The sequence below is a fragment of the Pan troglodytes genome, chromosome 4 (assembly GCF_028858775.2).
Source record: "Pan troglodytes isolate AG18354 chromosome 4, NHGRI_mPanTro3-v2.0_pri, whole genome shotgun sequence".
Lineage (NCBI taxonomy): Eukaryota > Metazoa > Chordata > Mammalia > Primates > Hominidae > Pan > Pan troglodytes.
The window spans coordinates 132,689,843-132,714,734 of record NC_072402.2 but is presented as its reverse complement, the minus strand read 5'-3'; the positions used below and the strand labels follow the sequence as shown (position 1 = coordinate 132,714,734).

At 40.2% G+C, this 24,892-nt stretch overlaps 2 protein-coding genes across 4 annotated transcripts in view; both read right to left on the bottom strand.

The window, feature by feature from the left end:
* CATSPER3 (cation channel sperm associated 3) overlaps nt 1-12,096 on the bottom strand; it is a 51,392-nt gene extending 39,296 nt beyond the window's left edge. Inside the window, exons 1-2 of one of the 3 annotated variants that reach the window (XM_016953862.4) lie at nt 12,022-12,096; nt 2,665-2,818 (exon numbers count right to left, since the gene is read on the bottom strand). In XM_016953862.4, coding sequence (XP_016809351.1) covers nt 2,665-2,818; nt 12,022-12,023 — 156 coding nt within the window. In that variant the 5' untranslated portion in view covers nt 12,024-12,096. Of the gene's footprint in view, nt 1-2,664; nt 2,819-4,665; nt 7,561-7,900; nt 8,283-12,021 lie in introns of those variants that run through there. The other 2 variants (XM_009449684.4, XM_527015.8) reach the window with 2 other exon arrangements.
* PCBD2 (pterin-4 alpha-carbinolamine dehydratase 2) overlaps nt 10,101-24,892 on the bottom strand; it is a 52,788-nt gene continuing 37,996 nt past the window's right edge. The window contains exons 3-4 of the mRNA XM_001168076.7: nt 13,627-13,707; nt 10,101-12,164 (exon numbers count right to left, since the gene is read on the bottom strand). Of these exons, the coding sequence (XP_001168076.1) occupies nt 12,069-12,164; nt 13,627-13,707 (177 nt within the window). The 3' untranslated portion in view covers nt 10,101-12,068. The remainder of the gene's footprint in view (nt 12,165-13,626; nt 13,708-24,892) is intronic.

Below are 24,892 nucleotides of genomic sequence, written 5' to 3'. Positions count from 1 at the left end.
TCTTGGATTATACACTTTAGCATTTGTTCTGTTCCTTTGCTTTGTGTCTGTTTTATTTCAAATTCAGGGGCTCCTATTGTCATTACACTGGATTTTTTTTTCCCCATCTTCGATGTTCATCATTTTCTCTTGAAACCTTTTCATGTCTTCATTTCTTATTGATTTAAAAAATTTCCTACATTTAATCCTATACTTCTCTTAAGCTATTATCTGTTGCAATTAATTGCTTAGTCTATTTTAGTCTTTATTTTTGAAATTTTTATTTCTAGTTCTTTCCTGAGTTTTGTCTTTTCACTTCTGTTCTTTCCTATCTTGTATCACTTTCTTAAACATCTGGCTTGTTTTAAAGTCATATGCTACAGTCTCTCCCTGTTTTGTGGGCATGTCTTTGTGGTGGGCTTTCATTATCTACGGGTTAAGTATCTCTTATCTGAAATGCTTGGGAACAGAAGTGTTTTGGATTTCAAAGTTTTTGGATTTTGGAATATTTGCATTTTCTTTACCAGTTGAGCAACCCACATCTGAAAATCCAAAATCCAAAATGCTCCAGTAAGCATTTCCTTTGAGTGTCACGTCAGTGCTCAGAATATTTTGTATTTTGGAGCATTCCAGGTTCCAGATTTTCAAATTCGGGATGCTCAGCCTGTATAAGGGGATTATTCTCTACCTCATTCTCTTTTTTCTTACAGTAATTTTGTATGAGACTTTATCTCAACCCTTTTTTTTCTAAAAACACAACTATAGCAGCATCAATCTTTTTCTATTGTGCTGTTTTACATAAAATTTGTTTTCTTGAGCTTTTAGAAGATGGTGTGGTTCTAACCTCACTGAGCTCATTCTTCTGCTTTTGTGTTGTGTTTAAAAACGCAGTAGCTTGATTTTTGAGGTATCCTGGTTCCTCCTCCAATTTTATCTGAACCTTCTCTTCCTTCATCTCTATGTCTCTAACCTGCTCAATTTTTATTCCATTTCCAGTATTTATCCCAACTGTGGGATCCTGTCTTTAAAAAGACCTCTAGCTGGTCAGCTTTGAAAGTTCATACCATTTGCTCCTCTAGCCCCTTCAAAAATTACCAGGAACCTCTTGATCTAGCCCAGTATTGGATTAGACAATACCGTTCCTGATATCAAATGCTGTTCTCACATCAGCCCATCACACTTTCTAATAAATAAATAATGGCTTCCCTCTGTTTCTTCCCCCACAGAGACATACTATTCAGTTCTTATGGCTTGTAGTAAGGAAACTAACCAGTTTTGTTGTAAATGCTGCCTGTGGGTTCTTGGCTTTGCTACCTAGTTGCTCTGGTTTTTTTGGCTGGTTGTTTAGGACAAGGTCTCACTCTGTTGCCCAGGCCAGAGTGCAGTGGTGCAATCACAGCTCACTGCAGCCTCGAACTCCCAGGCTCAAGCAATTCTCCCACCTAAACCTCTAGAGTAGCTGGGACTCAAGGTATGCACCACCATGCCCAACATTTTTTTTTAATAGAGATGGGAGGGGCCGGGCACAGTGGCTAACGTCTGTAATACCAGCACTCTGGGAGGCCGAGGAGGGCGGATCACGAGGTCAGGAGATTGAGACCATCCTGGCTAACACGGTGAAACCCCATCTCTACTAAACATACAAAAAATTAGCCGGGCGTTGTGGTGGGCGCCTGTAATCCCAGCTACTCGGGAGGCTGAGGCAGGAGAATGGCGTGAACCCAGGAGGTGGAGCTTGCAGTGAGCCGAGATTGCACCACTGCACTCCAGCCTGGGTGACAGAGCGAGACTTCGTCTCAAAACAAAAAAAAAAAAGAGAGAGATAGGAGTCCCACTTTGTTGCCCAGGCTTGCTCGGTTTTTGAGAGGAGATTCAAGGAGACTTAAAAACCATGTCACTGGCCAGGCGCGATGGCTCATGCCCGTAATGCCAGCACTTTGGGAGCCCGACACAGGCAGATCACTTGAGGTCAGGAGTTCAAGACCATCCTGGCCAACATGGCAAGACCCTATCTCTACTAAAAACACAAAAATTACCCAAGCATGATGGTGTGCGCCTGTGATCCCAGCTACTCAGTCGGCTGAGGCAGGAGAATCACTTGTACCTGGGAGGCAGAGGTTGCAGTGAGCCAAGATAGCACCATTGCACTGCAGGTTGGGCAACAGGGCGAGACTCTGTCTCAAAAAAAAAAAAAAAAAAATCCACCATGTCACCACTGCTGCTCTTGCCACCCTCTTCCCAGATTTTAGAGTATTTTTAGAATTCTACAGAAAATTTCTTGAAGCAAAATACCTTTAAAATCTTATAATGGGCTGGGCATGGTGGCTAACGCCTGTAATCCCAGCACTTTGGGAGGCTGAGGCGGGTGGATCACGAGGTCAAGAGATCAAGACCATCCTGGCCAAGAAGGTGAAACCCCGTCTCTACTAAAAATACAAAATTAGCTGGGCGTGGTGGCGGGTGCCTATAATCCCAGCTATTCAGGAGGCTAAGGCAGAGGAATCGCTTGAACCCGGGAGGTGGAGATGGAGGTTGCAGTGAGCTGAGATCACGCCACTGCACTCCAGCCTGACAGAATGAGATTCTGTCTCGGAAAAAAAAAAAAAAAAAAAAAATCTTATAATGTTTCCAGAAATAAAGCATGTTTTAAAAAAAGAAGAAAATGGACCCATTTTGTCTGCTTACCTCAAGAAGTCTGAACAAGCGGTACCTTATGTCATAACTGGTCCACAAGGCCATAAAAAACGCATTCGATGTGACAGTGCTAATCATAATTATCTTAAAGAAACGGCTCATTATGACTCTCTTCACAAATGCCCGACATTCATCATCGTTCCTCCTGTCAAAAAGTTGAATGTGAAGTATGGTTACAGCACAATAGAGCTAGATCCCCATAAAATGCATACCTTTTTGTAGGGACAAGGCTCTTCTTTCTCCCTTGTGTGAATATAAATTTACATATACTTTTAAATAGCAATGAGATGTTGAATAAATGACCACTGACATATATATGATGATCATGGATACTCTGTCCCCACTCAGTTACTTAGCTCCCTCTCCCTGGACCTCTGAAAAAGAATGGTCACCACTCCTTCTCCAGCAAAACAAAGTGTCATCTTCATTTACTCAACAAATCTTTATTGAGTGGCAACTACATATCAAGCAATCTAGTAGGCACTGGGAACACAGTGACAGCAAGACTAAATATTGCCAGTCTACTAAGCAAAACTGATAATCATCAAATAATCACCCATACACATGCTCACATCAGTAATAAAAAACTGAATACCCCAAGAGAAAATGGGCACACAATCTATTCATGAAATAAATACCAAAGACAAACAAACTTCTCCAAATATGTTCTACAGCAATACTAATCAGGGAGATGCAAAGTAAAACCATTGTTTTTGTTTATAAAATTAGCAATGACTTAAATGTGATAAGATCTAATGCTGGCAACAGTGTAGTATGATTGAGCACTCTCAAAAACTGCCAGAGGCATAAAAACTGACCAGCTCTTTTGAAAAGCCTGAGAACCATTCATTCTCTGACCCAAGATAATATAACCTGAAATGAAATAACTTCAACTAAACATGTCTATCTCAGTATTTTTTCCAGCACTGAGAAGCTTGAAAACAATTTAAACATCTAACAAAAAGGACTGTGTAAGTAAATTATGGTATGTCCATCTTGTGAAATACAGGCACTAAAATATGTCTATGCATTTTTTAGGATTTAGAAAAATGTTTATGATCCATTTTTATATCTTTTGTTTTTGTGTGCAGCAAAACACAAAAACCAAAGATACAAAATTCTGTTCAAAATTATCTCACCTGTGCAAAAATCAGCAGTAGAAAAAATCAGCAGGAAACATGCCAAAATTTTAACAGTGTCTGTCTATGGATGGTGAGGTTATAGGTGATTCTTTTTCCTGTTTATTTCCATTTATCTGTGCTTTGCAATTTTTCTCAAAGAGTACGTATTACTGTTTCCCATTATATGTTACAAATGAAATGAACACATTCTCATAAGTTAAAAAAATAGAATATATATTTTTCTTTTTCCTTTTCTTTTTTTTTTTTTCTGAGACAGAGTCTCGTTCTGTCACCCAGGTTGGAGTGCAGTGGTGCAATCTTGGCTCACTGCAACCTCCGCCCCCCAGGTTAAAGGGATTCTCCTGCCTCAGCATCCCGAGTAGCTGGGACAACAGGTGCACACCATCACTCCGGGCTAATCTGTGTATTTTTAGTAGAGATGGGGTTTCGCCACGTTGGCCAGGCTGGTCTCAAACTCCTGACCTCAAGTGATCCGCCCCAGCCTCCCAAAGTGCAGGGATTACAGGTGTGAGCCACCGCGCCCAGCCAGAATGTATATACTTTTCTAATATATCAAGATATGTAATTTTCATTATCTGATTTGAGATGGGGTCTATTATTAAAAAAGAGAAAAGCCTTCAGATTATCTAACAGTCAAACTGGTCAAACTGGTCATTCAAGTCTACAGGGCACATAAAGGTAATAGCATGCCAGCCTCACCAATCATAGAAACCAGATTGTCAAGGACATGCAACTTATTTTGGTAAGCAGACGAGTATCTGAGGGAAGAGGCTGAGAGAACACTGACACCCTGTCCTCACACTTCTACTAGCACATTTCTTAACAGGCAATGGAAATAGATAATATTTACTTAAATTTCTTGAATGTTGGGCAAAATCCCACCGATGTAGTATCAACTGGTGAACTAGAAATGACTCTCGAGTGGCGCTGGTGACGGTGTTGAGACATTTTCCAAATTTTCAACTTTTATTCCTTGCTTTTAGCATCCAACAGAAAATCTCTGCTTAGGGATTTTCCTTAGCGTCTGGATTCTGAGAGGCAGCAGAGAAGGGGCCACAAAGGGAATCCTTGCTTTATGAGGTCACTCTTGGGCATTCTGTTGCATTACCAGTGTGTAGGCCCCTGAAGTGGGGAGCTCCCAAGTGGGTCTATCATGGATTCTCTCTTCCCAAGGAGACTGAGTGCCTCCATTCAGCAAAAAGGCTATGGGCACCCAGCAATCATGAGGCTCTGGGTTAAAGCTGGAAGTCACCAGAAACAGACCACACAAAGGCCCTCCCTTCAAGAAGTGCCCCCAGCTGATAGACACAGGCCCTTAATAATGTGTTAGAAAAAGTTAAGGGTCATATATAAGGGGGAAAAGCAAGTTCTCTGGGCTCTAAGAGAAAGAGAGCACATCCAGGGCACAGCACTGGAAAACACCTGGAAGGACAAGAAAAGATTGTGATGGGTTTGACTTAGAACAAAAGAAAACAAGAGAAGCAAAGAAGGTAATAGTGAGGTAGGGATAGTGGCTCACACTTATAATTCCAGCAACTTGGGAGGCTAAGGTGGGAGGATCACTTGAGGCCAGGAGTTTGAGATCAGCCTGAGCAACATAGTGAGACCCCCATCTCTAAAAAAAAAATAAGAAATAAAAATCAGCGACGAGGCATAGCGGCTCATGCCTGTAATCCCAGCACTTTGGGAGGCCAAGGCAGGCAGGTCGCTTGAGGTCAGGAGTTTAAGACTAGTCTGGCCAACATGGTGAAACCCCATCTCTTACTAAAAAAAAATACAAAAATTAGCCGCGCATGGTGGCAGTTGCCTGTAATCTCAGCTATTCAGGAGGCTGAGGATGGAGAATCACTTGAACCCAGGAGGTGGAGACTGCAGTGAGCCGAGATCGTGCCATTGCACTCCAGCCTGGGCGACAAGAGCGAAACTCCATCTCCAAAAAAAAAAAAAGGAAATAAAAATTACCCATGGGAGGCTGAGGCAGCAAGATAACTTGAGCCCAGGAGTTCAAGACTAGCCTGAGCAAGATAGTGAGACTGTCTCTACAAAAAATAAAAATAAAAAAAATTAGGTGGGTGTGGTGGCATGCACCTGTAGTCCCAGCTACCAGAGAGGCCAAGGTAGGAGGATCACTTGAGTCCAGGAGTTGGAGGTTACAATGAGCTGTGATCACACCACTGCACTCCAGTCTGCATGATAGAATGAGATCCCATCTCTTAAAAAAAAAAGAAAAAGAAAAAAAGAAAGGAGGCAATATAAACCCTGCATTGGCTAACTGCAGGCATAGGATGGGATGTGCACATATAAACCACCTAAACAGAATATAAAGAGTGAGCACATGTGGCAGAGATGTTTTAAGTACAAAAGTAATAGGGATTTTTGCTCTGTTCAACTCTCAGGATTAATATATTCTCTCCACTCACCTTCTCCTAACTCCTTTGGCTTTCAGGGCAAATCAGGACAGTGGGATCTGGGTAGCCCTGTGTTGTATTAAATGCTCAGTGGCTAAACTGGTCAATTTCCTGGACACCAAAGTTCTTGGGCTGTAAGAAAAGGAAGTAACCACCCCACCATCTCTGCTGTCCCTGGTATTCTACAACAAGTATATATGACCATTCATGGTAGGAAAATACTTTGTGGGCAACCAATATACTGAACTGGGAAATAACATCTTACGTACTCATTTTCTCCATTGAAAATCATCAACAGCAAAGTTTTAAGAATCACTGTGATTAATGTCCCCACAATTCAAACTTTAGCCCCATCTTCTCCCTCTTCATTGTTTCCCTCAGGGATCAGCTCCTCCTATAACTCCTGCTATGTCCTTTAGTTATATGCCCCTAACGTCTCAGGGCTCCTGCCCAACATCCATCCACAGGGGCCTCCTGGGGCAGCTGCTCTAAGAGAGCCCGCATCAGCTCTCCATCTGTTTCTACCTGCCCTGATATGTCACTGTGCTCAATCCCCTAGGGCACACAGAAGGCCCTCAGTAAGTGTGTGCCGTATGAATATACAAAATAATGGCATCAGGGATCCCTGTGCTCATTCATGTAGCTAGGGACAACAGGATTTCATCTCCAGGAAACTCAGTAGTATACTTTTGTGACTTCTCTCTTTAAGCACCAAAGCATACTTTCAGGGAAAAACAAAAAAGAGATTAAAAATGTAAAGAATTCTTTCATGCTGCTTGGAGAGGTGAGGGAAGGTAGCCCACTGAAAGTGACAGAGAAGAGCCCAGTTGTTCTTGGTGTACTACATCAGCACAGCCACAGATGAATGCTGTTTCTGAAGCCAATGATGAAGACTTTAGTCTGGAAATGAAACTCCAGCTGAGTGAGTGGAAAGCAAACAGGAAACCAGAGGTGACAAGCTGATCCAGGGCCTACTGAAATCATACATATCTTCTCATGGATTGGTGGGCAGGGCAGGCATCCTGGGATGAGAAGCCCAAGGGCCATCTCCTGTGCCCTTTCAGCAGCAGCTCATGCTCTGCGTGACCTAAGCAGCACCATCTCAGCCACAGATAGCCGGGGAGAGTCAGCCAATGGCAGGTGCAGCAGCTTGGTGACCCTGAAGTCCTCTGGACAGTCATTAATTTACTAATCCTGAGTAACTGGCATTGAAACACAAAGCTCACATATGATGGCCAAACCCTCCCGATGTTTTTCTGATAACTTCACAAAACTGAAAGCTACAGAGTCCACCTAGAATGTTTCTGAATGCTGAATCAGAAAGTGTATAGACCACTCCCTACTAACCCTAGTGGTCCAATAGTTCAATATATTAACGGAAGCAGGCTGGTGTCCAAATACAATGTACATGCTGTTGCTTTTTGTCTATAGCAAAAACATAAACAGCCATGCTTAAGCTATTTATCCAGAGGTTTCCTAAATCCTATCAATGTCAGAAAGTAATCATTATTTTCAGAACTTTCATTAACTTCATTGTAGAAAAGGACATCGTCAACCATGTGTCGGCCCGGTTTGCTATCTGTGGAGGTCATGCAAGAGGTCAAAGGTCATGTCTGTTTAACTCCTCTCTACTCCAGTGATCTTTTAGAAAGAAAATAGAAGAAAGCCAAAGCTTACCACATCAGAGAAACCACTGTCATCATGCAAAGATTTGGAACAGACAGGAATCTGGGGGCCTCCAATTTTGACAATATCTCTTTCAAGTTGAAACGTGAGTTACTTGAAGCAAGTTTGGTGTTTCATTCTGTTGGAATTTACCACCATGAGCATTTCCATAGACTTCGGATACGGGATCTTTGATTCTCTATAGTAAAGTCTGTGAGTTCCAGCAGATGCAGTGACCCATAACATAGACCTATGTCAAACCCTAATGTAGGTGATAACTAGCAACTTCATTCGCAGGTCTTCACCACTGTCATTATGAGCCATATCCTGCTTTCTCCACTGTGCTACACGTGACATATGTTAACACAGCCATCAAGTTTAGCCTCTCAGACTTCTGCTCAAAACAGAGGAAAAGGGTTCTGTTTAGGGTATAGTAAAACAAGTTAAATGACACCACAGGAAGAAACAAACAAATCCAGAAAGCAGAATCTTCTACAGCACAACTGACCCAGTTTTTACAATAAATAAATAACATGGGGAAATGAGGAAGAGAGGGGAGCTTGCTCCAGACTGACAGACTAAAGAGACACAACAACCAGATGCGATTGGTGGGCTTCATATAGATCCTCGATTAGAACCAGATTACTGTCCAAGGACATTCATGACCTTCAGGACAATTTGATTTTGCCTAGGTATTAAGTGCACCAAGGAATCACTTTGTTAGGTATAAAAATGGTACTGTGGGCCAGGCGCTGTGGCTTATGCCTATAATCCCAGCACTTTGGGAGGCCTAAGCGGGCGATCACGAGGTCAGGAGCTCGAGACCATCCTGGCCAACATGGTGAAACCCCATCTGTACTGAAGATACAAAAAAAATTAGCTGGGCATGGTGGCACACACCTGTAATCCCAGCTACCCGGGGGGCTGAGGCAGGAGAATCGCCTGAACCTGGGAGGCAGAGGTTGCAGTGAGCCAAGATCACGCCATTGCACTCCAGCCTGGGCGACAGTGTGAGACTCTATCTCAAAAAAAAAAACAGAGGTACTGTGGTTTATACAAGAAAATGGCCATATTTTCCATAGAAACTTACTGAAGGATATAGGGGTGAAATGATAAGCTATCTGGGATTTGCTTTTAAATACTTTAGCAAAGAAGGAAACAGGGAAAATGAAGCAACTGGGACAAAATCTTCGTAATTTTTATATCTGGGTGATCTGTATATAAGGCTTCAATGTACTATTCATGTACTTTTGAATATGTTTAAATTTTTTCATGCTTAAAAAATTCATGTAAATCCAGGTGATGATTCTCAAAAGAAAATTTTAAAGAATTAATGTTGAAAATTGAAGCACTTAACTAAAAATATTTGGTAATAAAATGTATAAAAGTCCCAAATCTACACTATAGGAAACAGCTTATAAAAACACAGTTTTGTCTTTTCCTTAGGAAGAATTCTAAGAAACAGAAGTTCTAGTGCTAAGAGTCTGGATCCCCTGGCAGCCAGAGAGCCTGAGTGGCTCTTTTCCCTCTTCTCTCCCTGCACACCACATGTCCACAGGGCAACTGACCACGCCTGCCTCTCCCTGGCCAGCAAAACCAGCCAGGAACTGGCTTCAGAGAGCTCAGCCTCTGTGCCATGTTCCCATATGTTTCTCAGGTTTGGGGCAAGGGTGACATGGAGAGGGAAAGGTTTGCTTGTTGTAACAAACAGTGATTTCTCTGGCCCCTAAAGAGAGGTGGGTTTACAAAGATGATCCATGTTAAATTCCACTACCATGATGCTTCAAGGGACTAACAAATGCTTCATGGATGGATATATCTGCATCATAATCTCGTTAGTAGTATATTCCTGAATTCCTTCAAAAAACACTCATTACAATTTTTAAATAATAGATTACTTGATATTCCTTTTTACATCTGTCAGCGACACATGGAGTAAGTAGAGCTCACTACTGAGTAACACCCTTCTAGCTTCTAGCTTCAGTGGCCGTAGACCCTCAGTTCAGGAGTCAAAACATGCAAATGATGGGGGGAAAATGACCCTTAGTTCCTCCTTAACTCAGTAAGTCAAATAATGACTTGGTGAGTTGGCTGCTGTAACAGTAAATCTTGTATTGCCACACATTCCTGGAAGCCACAGACAAGACACTTGTCCTCTCCTTCAACTCTCTGTTGAAAGAGAAAAGTAAAGAAAACACACCAAGATAGCTCATCCAATTTTTGTGACTTGTTTAATCTAATTAATTATTTAAGTAGTAACGGCAGCTAAAATCCAAATCAACTTTAGCTTCATAAGAATTGTTATAGGCCAGGCGCAGTGGCTCACGCCTGTAATCCCAGCACTTTGGGGGGTCAAGGCAGGAAGATCATTTGAGCCCAGGCATTCAAGACCAGCCTGGGCAACATAGTGAGACTCCATCTTGTATAATTATTAAAAATAAATAAATAAAAATTTTAAAATAATTGTTATGACACAGTGGCTCACACCTGTAATCCCAACATTTTGGGAGGCCAAGGCAGGAGGATCACTCGAGCCCAGAAGTTCTAGACCAGCCATGGCAACATAGTAAGACCCTGTCTCCACAAAAAAGTTTTAAAAATAAGCCAGGTGTGGTGATGCATGCCTGTAACCGCAGCTACTCAGGAGGCTGAGGTGAGAGGATCACTTGAGCCTGAGAAGTCAAGACTACAGTGAGCCATGGTCGCACCACTACACTCCTGCCTGGGCAACAGAATGAGACCCCGTGTCAAACACACACACACACACACACACACACACACACACACAAACTGTTATACTGGCTGGGGGCAATGGCTCACACCTGTAATCCTTGGACTTTGGGAGGCAGAGGTGGGAGGCTTGCTTGAGCCCAAGAGTTCAAGGCCAGCCTGGGCAAGATGGGAGACCCCATCTCTACAAAAAATTTAAAAATTAGTCAGGCGTGGTGGCACTTGCCTATAGTCCCAGCTACTCTGGAGGCTGAGGAGGGAGAACTGCTTGAGCCCAGGAGGTTAAGGCTGCAATGAACCGTGATCCTGCCACTGCACTCCAGCCTGGGCAGCAGAGTGAGACCCCGTCTCAAACAAAACAAAACAAAAGAAGAATTGTTATTTAAAGTTAAAACTCACTATCTGTCGAGTTCCTAATTCTTTTTCCACCTTACAACTATTCTCCAACACAATGCATTTGTAGTCACCAAAATTGCTTGAATTTCTGGGTTATAAAATGTGTGAATACTCCCCATCCCAATTTCTTGAATTTAAGAATGCCACTTCTGGCCAAGCGCAGTGGCTCATGGCTGTGATCCCAACACTTTCAGAGGTGGAGGCAGGTGAATCACGAGGTCAGTAGATCGAGACCATCCTGGCTAACATAATGAAACCCCATCTCTACTAAAAATACAAAAATTAGCTAGGCGCGGTGGCACGTGCCTATAGTCCCAGCTACTCGGGAGGCTGTGGCAGGAGAATCGTTTGAACCTGGGAGGCAGAGGTTGCAGTGAGCCGAGATCCCACCACTGCACTCCAGCCTGGTGACAGAGCAAGACTCCGTCTCAAAAAAAAAAAAAAAAGCCACTTCTCTTTCTGAATATTATTAATATAAGTAACTGGGTTGGTTTATCTTAGGTATATGATTAGATAGCATGAAAAATACCTCAGGTTCCAGTTTAAATCATTGCGTATTTAAGCACTGATTTTACCAAATGTAATATATAAAGGCAAACAATTTACACAACTTAAATTGTTATTTTTCTTTTTTCTTTGCTTCTAGATATGATGCCTTAAGAACAATTCAACAGCCAGGCACGGTGGCTCATGCCTGTAATCCCAGCACTTTGGGAGGCTGAGGCGGGCGGATCACGAGGTCAGGAGTTCGAGACCAGCCTGACCAACGTGGTAAAACCCTGTCTATACTAAAAATACAAAAATTAGCCAGGCGTGGTGACACGTGCTTGTAATCCCAGCTACTCAGGAGGCTGAGGCAGGAGAATCGCCTGAACCTGGGAGGCGGAGGTTACAGTGAGCCGAGATCATGCCACTGCACTCTGGCCTGGGCGACAGAGCAACACTCTGTCTTAAAAAAAAAAAAAAAGAACAACTCTATTTGTTCACATAAATTTCCTTCAACATACATTGCAGCTAAGATGTGTACAAGATTTTACATGTATTTTGGAAGAAATCACACAGAAGCAGCTGCTTTTTCAATAAACTTGGCCAGCTTCACATCTTTTTTGGTCAGTTCACCACAGTCATGTGAGGTGAGAGTTATCTGGACCTAAGAAAAAGAAAAGCAGTTTTTAAAACTCTGAGCAGCAAATCATGGTTATTTTCCTTTGGCAGTTCAGAAATCAGTCTATTATTCAACATTCATATTTGAGAATTAGGGGGATTAAATGATTTAGAAAATACTACATTATGAATAAGCAAAACATTTCCAAAACCCAGCGAACTCCAGGGGCATAGTCTACATTAGGCCTGGCTCAACAGCCACCTTGAAATAAAAAGTTCTCTTCCATGAAGAGGCAATGCAGCTGCCGGAATCTCAAATCTTGTTTCTTTAAATAAAAAGAGAGACTGAGGTTCCAATTGAACTCTCATTACTTTAATTACATCAACTATTTTCAGGCCACTGAGAAAAACCAAGCTATCAAATGTAATATCTTAGCAGCAACGTTTAAAAAGCACATTTTGGCTGGGCATGGTGGCTCACACCTGTAATCTCAGCACTTTGGGAAGCCGGATCACCTGAGTTCAGGAGTTTGAGACCACCCTGGCCAACATGGTGAAACCCCGTATCTACTAAAAATATAAAAGTTACCCTGCACGCCTGTGATCCCAGCTACTCGGGAGGCTGAGGCAGCAGAATCGCTTGAACTCGGGAGGTGGAGGCTGCAGTGAGCTGAGATCGCAGCACTGCACTCCAGCCTGGGCAACAGAGCCAGACTCCAACTCAAAAAAAAAAAAAAAAAAGCACATTTCTAAATTAGGGAAATGGGAGTAAAGGATGGATGGAATGCTGTTTCTTGATGAATTGATTATAAAGTAAAAGCAAAATTACGAGCAAAGAGAAGCAAATAGCAAAGAAAAGTTTAGCCTGGTACCAAGGTGCTCTGAGTTATTCTATTAAGTCACGTGAGTATTGTGAAATTCTCTTTTTTCAAAGATTTTCACAGAGAAGACTTCATAGAAATCTAGATGATAAGACATTTCAAATGGCATGACCATAAAGGCAAGGACACTTTGGGAGGAACAAGGTTCTTCTCACTGTGTTCCCTCAAAACTTTTTAGTCTGTCCTTTGTCTTAAATAAGGTCAGTTCCTACGCAGGATACAAAATTTAATAGTTTTCAAAGCACAGTTCTTGAGTAAAAATATTTCAACGAGATAAATGAGGCCATATCTATCTGATTTGCTACCATTTCTTTCAATAATTTACCTTAAGTTTTGAAACATATCTGCATGGCTGATACTCCGGTTTAATTCAGGAGCCTCATTTGGCCCAACTTTCTCATATTAGCTTCAGTAGAAAGACAAGCATGAAAATAAAGAGCTTATTCACTGTTCTTAGGAGCAGACCTGAGAATGTGTTACTAATTTGCAATAATACACAGGGATTCTGAGAGAAAGGATAAGACTTTCTTAAGTACAATGACATTTAGCTGCACAAGATGACAAGGAAGAAAGAAGTTTCTTAAACTCCATAATTAAGGTGATTCCCAAATAAGGCAGTTTAGTTACCTTGTTGTATACATTGAACCATTCTGGGTGATGATTCATCTTCTCTGCTTGTAGGGCAACTCGGGACATAAAGCCAAATGCCTGCATAAGATGAAGTCAAGAGTAATTACTGACATTGTCCTCTACCCTAAGCCTGAGAGACACAACAGAGCAATCCAACCACATAAAGACAGGCAAGGATCCTTAGGGAAGCCTGTGGAAATCAACTATGAAAGGACTGCTCTCTGCAGGCCTCTGGGGTCACAGTGCAGCAGGACTGTGACCTACTGCTGGATGGTGAAAAACTATCAGGCTCCAGTAAACAAACCAGGAAATTGGTCTCACCTAGTGACCCGTCTGGACTATTTAATTGTCCTCAGGACAAGACTCTACAAAATAGCACGGGAATAATTTCCCTTCAACCCAGTGCTCTGGGTCTCACTACCTGGCTCCAAATATTAGGAGCCACTTTTCTTGCAGCTCTGTTCCTTTTGTTTTTAGTGATTGGGCTGCTAACTAAGGCAACCCACAAGACTATGGAAAAAGGTCTCCTGAGGGTGTCTTAAGCAAAAGCACCAGCAGAAATGAACAACTTCTTCATCTCACCTCCCAGGCAGGACAGGAACAAATCAAAGACTATTGGCACCTAGAGTGAAACAGAAGCCCAGCTTGCCTGCTTGGGTTCTTCCTGCTACTGCCCTGCACTGCCATTTCAAGGTGACAGTGCACCCACCTCAGGGCAGAAGGCAAGCCAGGAAATGAGCAGAGGGCTGCAAACCAGTCACACGACTAAGTGTGGACTGACGGGGCTCTGTCTTTATACCACACGGGGAGTGGAAACAATTTCGTTAAGCAGAAGGCAAACTTGTCTTAAGAAGAAGGAAAAAACTCATTTTTTTGCTTGTTTTCAATTTTTTATGAAGGTAACTGCAAACAATAGGAGAGTCTGTCTCTATTGTTCCAGAATGCACAAATACTTGGTAAGACTCTTAGGGTAATGGCACATGAATTACAAAGTTAGAGTGGCATTCACAGGGCAATACCCATTACACCCACGTAAACAAATATTTAACTTCATTACCCCTATCCAGAAAAACCAATATGATGTTAGTCAAGCTATGTTTTTGGGATCACCAAATGACCTAAGTGTGTATTTCCTAGTTAACAGTGAGAAATACAGAAGATGCCATTTTAAACAATTCTATATCATTCACTATGGTACCTCTCTCGGAGCCAATTTTATTTGGGATAAAGATTTCCATGTTGACATTTGAGGCCTGAAGGTTTTCCCTATAGGAAAAGGGAGAAAGTTCAAGCAAAATCCATTTGACCACGTATGGAATTATCTGTGGAAAAACAATATTCACTTTCCCAGCCCTTCTCATCTCATAATCTGATTGTCTAGATTATGTGAAGGGAAGGGACAAAAGCCTGTTTTTTATTTTTATAGAGACAGGGTCTCACTATGTTGCCCAGGCTGGTGGAATGCAGGGGCTGTTCACAGGCACAATCATAGATCACTGTAGCCTCAACCTCCTGAGCTCAAGGGATCACTCAAGGGATCCTCCTGCCTCAGCCTCCCAAGTAGCTGGGACTACAGGCGCATGCCACCATGCCCAGCCATGAAAGTCTGTTCTAATTATTCAAACATAGAGTTAACCCACATTAAACTATGTATAAGGAGAAATTCTACTCTGCCTATAATGCCTTATTCTTGTTTAGCATTAGAAGATGTACAATGCTAATCAACATCACTGATAGACAGCAATGCAATTGTTAAGGGCATGGCCTTTTGAGCCAGGGAGTCCTGGATTCAAATCCTGATTCTACCACTTAATTATCATGCAATTTAACTATCAGTCTCAGTTTTCTTTTTTCTTTTTGAGACAGAGTCTCACTCTGCTGCCCAGGCTGGAGTGCAGTGGGATGATCTCGGCTCACGGCAGCCTTTGCATCCCGGATTGAAGCGATTCTCCTCAGCATCCTGAGCAGCTGGGATTACAGGCATCTGCCACCACGCCTGGCTAATTTTTGTAGTTTTAGCAGAGACAGGGTTTCACTATCTTGGCCAGGCTGGTCTTGAACTCCTGACCTCATGATCCACCTGCCTCAGCCTCCCAAAGTGCTGGGAATATAGGCGTGAGCCACCATGCCTGGCCCTCTCAGTTTTCTTATCAGTAAAATGGAGATAATAATTTTAAAAGTCATGTGATTACATTCTAATAAACAATGAGATAAGGTATACAAAGGTACTTAGCACAGCACTTGGTACAGAATAAGAGATCGGTAATGGCACATACTGCTGTCACTACTGCTTCTGACCAAACTACACAAGGTAAACCTTACAAAACACAATGAGTGGTGAAAAGCTCTCCATGGGCTTGAGAATCTAAGATTCTAGTTGCTGTCTTCCAGAAGAATGGCTCTTTCCTTTTTCCAGTTGTCATGAATAGAGACTCGCACATGTAGAGCAAACGAACAGATAATACATTGTGGGGTAACATCCTGATGCACACTGACTGGGGAAAGCAGCTTAATGGCAAGAAATTATGAGTGCACAGTCACTGCCCAAGTTCTTACACCCTGTGGCCACAATTTCTTTGAACCATGTCATTCTAAAATGTCTAAAGTGATGCCTACAATTCCTTGCCATTTCCCATTAGCCAAGTGGATCAAGTGGATGATCGGAACACAGAAGTGGTCCTCAAATCTTTGACCACTGGCATGCCATCAGTATAGTAGCAAAATCTATTCCATCACAGATATAAGGCTTGAAAGGAAACACAGCCACAGCCTAAGAGGCATACTGATCAAAGAAAAAACATCTACCATATCTACATACAATTAAAAAACTTTTATGACACATCAAAACACCCTCAAATTTGTATTTTTCTCAGCTTTGCATATTTCCCTTCAACTGTCACATAATATTTGCATTTAATAAAATACTACAAAGCCTGATAAACCATTTACACAGGATTTATTCTTAATTCTTCCCTGGGGAAAATAATAATCTGCTCTGGAAGCAAAAAGACAATTCCATAATCCTTCTTCCATATAACAGAACCAACCAATCCCCAAAATATGTATTTTAAATCCACAAACTAAAAACTTCTTTCAAAATATACACTCAAAGAACTACTCCAAGGAATTTAGATGACTGAATAAGAGAGAAAAAAGGCAAAACTCAAACGAAAGTTTGATTATCTGGAATACAATGAAGAAGATACAATGCCAAACAGCTGACTTAGCAGATGGTGAAAAGCATCTGCTCCTTCTTTCAAAGATTTCTTTTTACAGTCTTAGCTACTTGCTTACGGGATTCCAGCTCAAAGGCTTTGAGCTAACTAAAAGACAGGAAAGCTAGAAACAGCCAGAAGCAGAATAGACACCACTAACAACCCAGTAAGAGACCCAAGAGGACAGGATCCAGAAAATGGGCAAAATGAAATAGAAATCAATAAGAGTTTAGAAGAACTAGAAAAGAATAAATGTAAGGACAAACAAAGGAGATCTAACATAAAGATCATTGTTGGCCGGGCGTGGTGGCTCATGCCTGTTATCCCAGCACTTTTGGAGGCAGAGGCAGGCAGATCACCTGAGGTCAAGAGATCGAGACCATCCTGGCCAACATGGTGAAACCCCATTTCTACTAAAAATACAAAAATTGGCTGGGCATGGTGGCGTGTGCCTGTAGTCCCAGCTACTCAGGAGGTTGAGGCAGGAGAATCACTTGAACCCAGGAGGCAGAGGTTGCAGTGAGCCAAGATCGCACCACTGCATTCCAGCCTGACGACAGAGCAAGACTCCGTCTCAAAAAAAAAAAAAGACAAAAAAACCATTGTTGCTACTTAACTGAACAAAAATACGAAACCCCCAAAATTAGAGTGTAATTTAAGAAAACTTTCTATGACTCAGAATACTTGGGGATAAAAATTAAAAAAAAAAATAAGTTTTCCAAAAATAAAGGGTTTAAATCTATAAATTGTAAGAATTCAATCATATATATATATATGTACTGTAGCAAAGTTAAACTCGGAAGATTAAAAAATCCTTTTGGCATCTAATCAAAAAGATCAATTCATCAATAAGGATGAAAAGAATCTGGCCAGACGCAGTGGCTCACACCTGTAATCCCAGCACTTTGGGAAGCCGAGGCAGGCGCATCACTTGAGGTCAGGAGTTAGAGACCAGCCTGGCCAACATGGAGAAACCCCATCTCTACTAAAAATACAAAAATTAGCTGGATGTGGCAGTGCGCACCTGTACTCCCAGCTACTCAGGAGGCTGAGGCAGGAGAATCACTGGAACCCAGGAGGCAGAGGTTGCAGTGAGCCAAGATCGCACCACTGCACTCCAGCCTGGGTGACAGAGCAAAACCCTGTCTCAAAAAAAAAAAAAGATTCTGCTGACTTCAAACATTCACATACCAACATTCAACATTAGAAGTCAGAGGGGCAATACCTACAAAAACTTTAAGAAATGAAAGTTGAAAACCAGGAATTTTATACCCAGCTAAGCTACTTTTCAAAAATAAATGCAAAAGACAGACATTTTAGAAATACAATAAGTCAGGGAATAATTATCACTCATCCTTCTTGAGGAAACTATTAAAGGATGAACTATAAGTAACTAAGAGATGAATGGAGAAACTATACCAAAGGTATTAGCAGTAAGCAATATATTCATTCAGTTCTAGGAATACATTTAAAACAACTGTGGGAATTACAGTTACAGAATGGAATGCAAATGTTATAAACTATTAAAGGAGTTCAAAAGAGAAAGGACAAGATGAAGAAGGTATATAAAAGTAAACAAAATCTTTGAAAGATGAAAGATCAAGTTAGAGACATAAGTATACTTAAATGTGTAAAACTTAAGTACTAAGGCTGGGCACAATGGTTCATGCCTGTAATCCCAGCGCTTTGGGAATCCAAAGTCGAAGAATTGCTTGAGGCTAGAAGCTCAAGACCAGCTTGGGAAACATAGTGAGACCCTATCTCTACAAAAAAAATTTTAAAAATTAGCTGGGCATGGTGGCATGCACCTGTAGTCCTAGCTACTCGGGAGGTTGAGGTTGGGGGATCCGTCGAGCCCAGGAATCTGAGGCTGCAGTGAGCTATGATCATACTCCACTGCACGCCAACCTGGGTGACAGAGCAAGACTCTGTATCTGATTAATTAATTAATTAAACATAAGCACTAGGACTGAAAAATAATATAAACTAAAATTAAACAGTGAACAAAAAGTAGGAGAAAATATTATTTCAATATTGCTTTGAGGCGGGACCATAAATGCTATATAAAGAAATAGAGGACTATATTTTCTATTTTTGTTGTTGTTATTAAGATGGAGTCTCACTCTGTCGCCCAGGCTGGAGTGCAGTGGCACAATCTCAGCTCACTGCAACCTCTGCCTCCCAGGTTCAAGCAATTCTCCTGCCTCAGCCTCCCGAGTAGCTAGGACTATAGGCACGTGCCACCACACCCGGCTAATTTTTGTTTTTGTATTTTTAGTAGAGACAGGATTTCGCCATGTTGGCCCAGTTGGTCTTGAACTCCTGACCTCAAGTGATCCGCCCGCCTCGGCCTTCCAAAGTGCCGCGATTACAGGTGTGAGCCACAATGCCCAGCCAGAAATAGATTATATTTTCTATGTAAAATTATAGGTATATAATTTTATAGGATCTTGTAGATACTATACATACGTATAATAGTACATATATATGTATATAATACTATATATAGGTATTATATATATATACGATATACTATATTATCCATAAGGTACTATCAAGTTATATACCTATATATAGTTATAATAGTATCCACAAGAATCAAAATAAAAATATAAACATTCCCAGTTAAGTAAAGAAAAACATAATTAAAATGAAACAAAGAAAACACAGTCCATATCATAATTTAAAATAAGGAAGAAAAAAGTATTTTGGTTCTGCCATGTTTTATAAGACTAAACTCATCTGTGCAATCAATAAATGTAAAGAACATAAATCCAACCAATCAAAATAAAGAGAAAACTTTCACGCTGGATCACAAAGCAAAATTCAATCATTAAAAATAAAAGCACATAGGCAAATGCAAAAAAAAAAACTTGTTAATAAATTATATTGAACAGGCTAATTTAGGGCAAAACATTAAAAGTCCTGAAGCAGGTAATTCGCATTTATAAATTTGCATCCACCAATGAAGATTAAATAATTACAAATACCTACACTACAAATAATAACATGGCATTGAATAAGCCCATGTAGGAAATATAGGAATAAATAGAAACATTTATAGTTGGAGACTTTAATTAACTTTTTTTCTTTTTTTTAAGAGACAGGGTCTCGCTCTATCTCCCAGGTTGGAATGCAGTGGCACGAATATAGCTTACTGCAACCTTGAACTCCTGGGCTCACGGGATCCATCCTATCTCAGCCTCCCAAGTAGCTAGGACTACAGGCAAGTGCCATTATGCCTGGCTAATTTTTTTAAATTTTTGTAGAAATGGGGTCTTGTTATGTTGCCCAGCCTGGTCTTGAACTCCTGGCCTCAAGTAATCTTCCCACCTCAGCCTCTAAACCTGTAAGTGGCAGGATTACAGGCATGCACCACTGCACTTAGCCTAACTTACATCTCTTAACCCATGACAGATTAAACAAACAAACATAATTTTAAAGGTAGAGCTAATTGCTATACTTTAAACTCTAAATACTGAGAATAACACTTTTAAAGCGCTCATCAAATATTCACAGAAATTAAACATATATTAGTCCACAAAGAAAATCTCAATCAATTCCAAAAAGTAGAAATAGTACTGACAACATTCTCTGGAATGCTGATAGATAGGAATAGATGCACCCTTCCTTAATACGATAGAATATATTCTCAGTCCAAAGGCAGCATCATTTTTGTTAGCATCATTCTTTATAGGGAAATGCTAGAATTCCCATTAAAGTCAAGAATAAGACCAAAAAAAAAAAGTCAACAGCTTCTCATACAAACAATAACCAATTAGAAAATATACCGAAAAAAAGATATCATTTAAAATGGCACCGAAAAACAATCTAAGAGTAACTTAACAAGAAATTTATAAATTCTATTTCCCGAAAACTTTAAAAAACTACTACTAAGAAATAGATAAATCTTACTACACTAAAAATTTTTTTCTGTACTGCAGGAAGAAGACAGGCAAAAAAAATTTTTTCTGTATGGTAATAAAATCCAACAAACAAAAGCAAAAGATAAACAACAAATTATATTTGCAGTATATACTTCCTTAGCATATAAAAAGCTCCTACATATTAATGAGACCAACCACCATTTTTTAAATGAGCAAAGGACATAATAGATAACAGAAAAGAAATTCAAATGGTTCTGAAACATAAAAACTGCTCAATCTCAATCATGGTAAATACAAATTAAAAACTAAGTTAAACCTATTAGCTTGAAAACGATCAAAATATTTGCTAATATTCTGTTGGTGAGGATATAGAAGAAAAGGTATTCTCACATGCTGCTGGTGAATATAAGTTGATATCATCATCATGGAAGGCAATCTGACATTATCTGTCAAAACTGAAAATGTCCATGCCTTTAGACCAAACAATTCTACTTCTAGGAATTTGTGCTGCAGACATACTCATAAATTACAAGAAAGGTCATTGCAGCATTGCCTGTAATAGCTATAGACTTGAAACAGCAAAATCTCCATCAACAGGGAACTGATTAGAAAGATTATGGTACATTTACACACTGGAATACTATGCAGCCATTAAGCAGAACAAGGAAACCATTTATCCTCTGACATGGAAGTACCTCTAAGATACATTACTAAATGAAAAAAAAATATGCATAACAATAGTTCATGAAGCATATAAAAAGGAAAGAAAAGAAATTATATGCTTGTGTATGCATTAATATCTCTGGAAGGATATATAAGAATGATGGGAGCAATGGTGAATGATGAGGAGAGTGGAGAGTGGGAACTGGATGGTTGAGAATCACAAACAGGAAGACTTCCTACATTCTTTGGTACCTTTTGAATTTGTACCATGTGTATACCTGATCTATTTTTTAAAAATTAGTTTGGGAAAAAATGAACAACATGCAAATGAAGTTCCCACTGTAAAGGGAGCTGGAATCCTTTAATGTACATAACCTGGTTCATATTAAAATATTTTGGCTCATGTTAACTTCTTAACATATGCCTACCTGTTTAGGTGGGTTTTTAGTGCCAATTTACAGCATAGTTTGTCTATGAGCCATGTTCTGTTGAGCCACAGCCATTTCAAACAAACATATGGCCAACAAATAACATATAATGGCTGATAATAGTTTCAGTCTTTCCTCTATTGCAAATTACAAACATTTTATGAACAAGTCAATGAATGTATGATGAAGTATGACTTTTTAAGTTACTCTACCATTTTAAGGAATGTAAGCAATACAATCACAGTAAATTGGGCCAATGAAGTTTGTCATTTGGAAATCTCCAAACCATCAGCAATTAAAGATTTTTCCATGAACCCCAAATCAAGTATTCTTTGGGAACTTTAATTTTTCTTAAAGTTCCTTTTGTTTCATTTTATTCCATGAAACTATGAAAGACTATCAGATGCACAAAACCAAGACAAAAATCGTGCATCAATCTGTGAAATGTTTAACAGCACCCTGAATTTAAAATACAGCTTCAGTCAAATAACATGTATGATTTATTAAAGTTCTAAGACTTCTAGCACATATTTACAATACAAATCTTTCGTTACTCAGAGCAAGTCTCTTTGATATACATTCTTTAAATCAGATGCCTTTTATATTTTGATTATAGACTATTTTAATTATGCACTAAAAAAGAACATATCTCCCACTAAGAAAATGAGCACCAGCTACTCCAAAGTAATTTCCCCAGTACAATCTCCATTAAGCCTCTAAATACTTCCTTTACTAATTCAATGAATTAGATGTCTATTGTTTATGAATCACCATTATGTTTGTAGGCCTATAACCCTTCTTTTATAAAACACAATTGCTATGGAAGGAAATGATATTTATGTCTGATTACAAATGAAAACACTATTACATAAATCAGTTTGGGCATTTCTTCACGTCTTGAAACATGATCAGCAATTTACTCTAATTGGTGATCAAGGAAACTATCTTGTGATCAATTAAAGTAATTACCAGATTCCGGCAACACAACCTACCTTAATTTCAGCTAGAGTCTGCACTTCTTCAACTTTAATTAAAAATAATGAAAATTATTAAGCAAAATGCAAGGCAAGATCATTGCCAAGCACGCACATGTCACAGGACAGGACCTTCCCCTGGTGTTGGTGACTTATCAATCACATAAACACTGTCTAGTGCACCAAGTAAAGGCGTTCTTTGCCACAGAACATGATTACATGTCTCACCAAGACTTTCACGTGGAACACTGTTAACTGTTCTAGCCGCCGCAAAGGAAATGTCAGATTTTAATTGTAGGCAACACAAGAATATTCTCAACTAAACTGTGAGGAACAGATCCAACCAAAGATGTATTTAATCCATGCTTTTTTTCTCTGGACTGTCACACATATTTTTAGCACACTGGTCAACTAAGTTCAGTTCCTAGCTCTGCTATTCACTAGCTATATGACCTCAGAAAAGTTACTTAACTTTTGAAACGAGTTTCAGTTTCCCCATACGTAAAAAGAGCTAATTCATGTAATATACTTTACAGTATGCCTGGCACTCTATTAAGAACTCAGTTAATGCTAGTGATTATTATCATCATCAATAACACTTTGATATTATAGTGTCTGTGGCCTGGAAAGGAAGAATTCCTTTCCAAACCTAGCAGAAGACCAATTTGAAGGCCAAAGAAATTCACCTTTACAAGGCTCAGAAAACCAGAAACATCTTTAGCACTGTTTCTCTGAGTGGGTGTCGGCACGGGAAGATTTCCTTGCGGAACTGGCAATCTGTCAGCGAGCATCTCAGCCAAGCAGGTGACTCATGTCTCCCTGAGGAAGTGGGGCTAAAGGCCTGCTTGAGGACCATTCCCTGTGCAGTCCCTTGTGTGTCTGGGGGCAGACACAACTCCCACCAATCCTAAGCCACTAGTCTACCTGCCATCTACTTGATCCGCCACAGAGCTCAACATTTCCAATAACTCAGGCCAAGAATATCCAACTATGAAATTAAAACTGGCTTCTCCAGGCACTGAAGACAACATCCATAAGCTACTGAAAAAGCTGCCTGCTCTTCCAGGCCCCAGACGAAATGAGTCCCCCTTAGCTCATGGTAATAAGTACATTTTTTAAATGTCACTGAACAGGTCAACACCTGTGAGATAGCATGCTCACTTCTAAACACTGCTTTCAAAAGCTGTTTTCATACTGTAGCATTTTAGAGCCTTTAAAAAAAAAAAAAAAAAGCTTCAAGTCACTATTCTTGGCAATTGCCATAATAGCCTACACAGCCAATTGAAAAAATATGGCAACTCTTTAGCTAATGACATGGTACCATCTTCAACATATACTGTTAAATGAAAAAGCAAGGTGCAAAACAACTTTCTTTTGCAGAATTAGGACTTACAATACATCAGTAAATTTCTACTGAATTCCCAGGCTAGGAAAACTCCTCTTAGATAGGAGTATATTAATATAAATCCACTCTTCTCCAGGTGGCAGGGTTTACATCCACAAAAAAAACTCTACACACGATTTTACCAAAGGGCCCTTCATTTCTGTTTCATTTTTAGTGAAAGTTCTCTAACTAGATAGAGTTCACACAGCTGATGTATACCAAAAAGACATTCTGGCCAAGGTGATCACTAGCTATGAGTATCTTTTCCCTGAAGAGACACTACTTTTTTCCGAATTCCTCTGCACCTAAGTTTAAATTCATTTCGCCATATCTTCATCAGCTACTATTGGGCAGACCAATTGCCCAGTCTGATTAGCTCTTTCTTAAATTTCTCACAATCTTTCAGTTTTGAATTAGCACATTTCACCAGTTTTCTACCCATTCTTTTCTCCTAAAGCAAACAGAAGCACTGGTTTTAAAACCACCCCAAGAGAAGCCCCTTACCAGAGTTCCCTGGTGTCAAAATAACTTGTGATGCTTTGCAGTTCACTGGGGCTGTTCATTATTGCCAATCAGCTGCCTCAGAAAAGTCCTGTTGGAGGTTTTCTTCCCTAATCTGCTGATAATCCTTATTTGTTGGCTTTCAGAGTCTTATGAGGTGAGAGGTATTGCAAAGATTACCAAAGTTTAGTTAGTTTTGTTTTAGCAATCC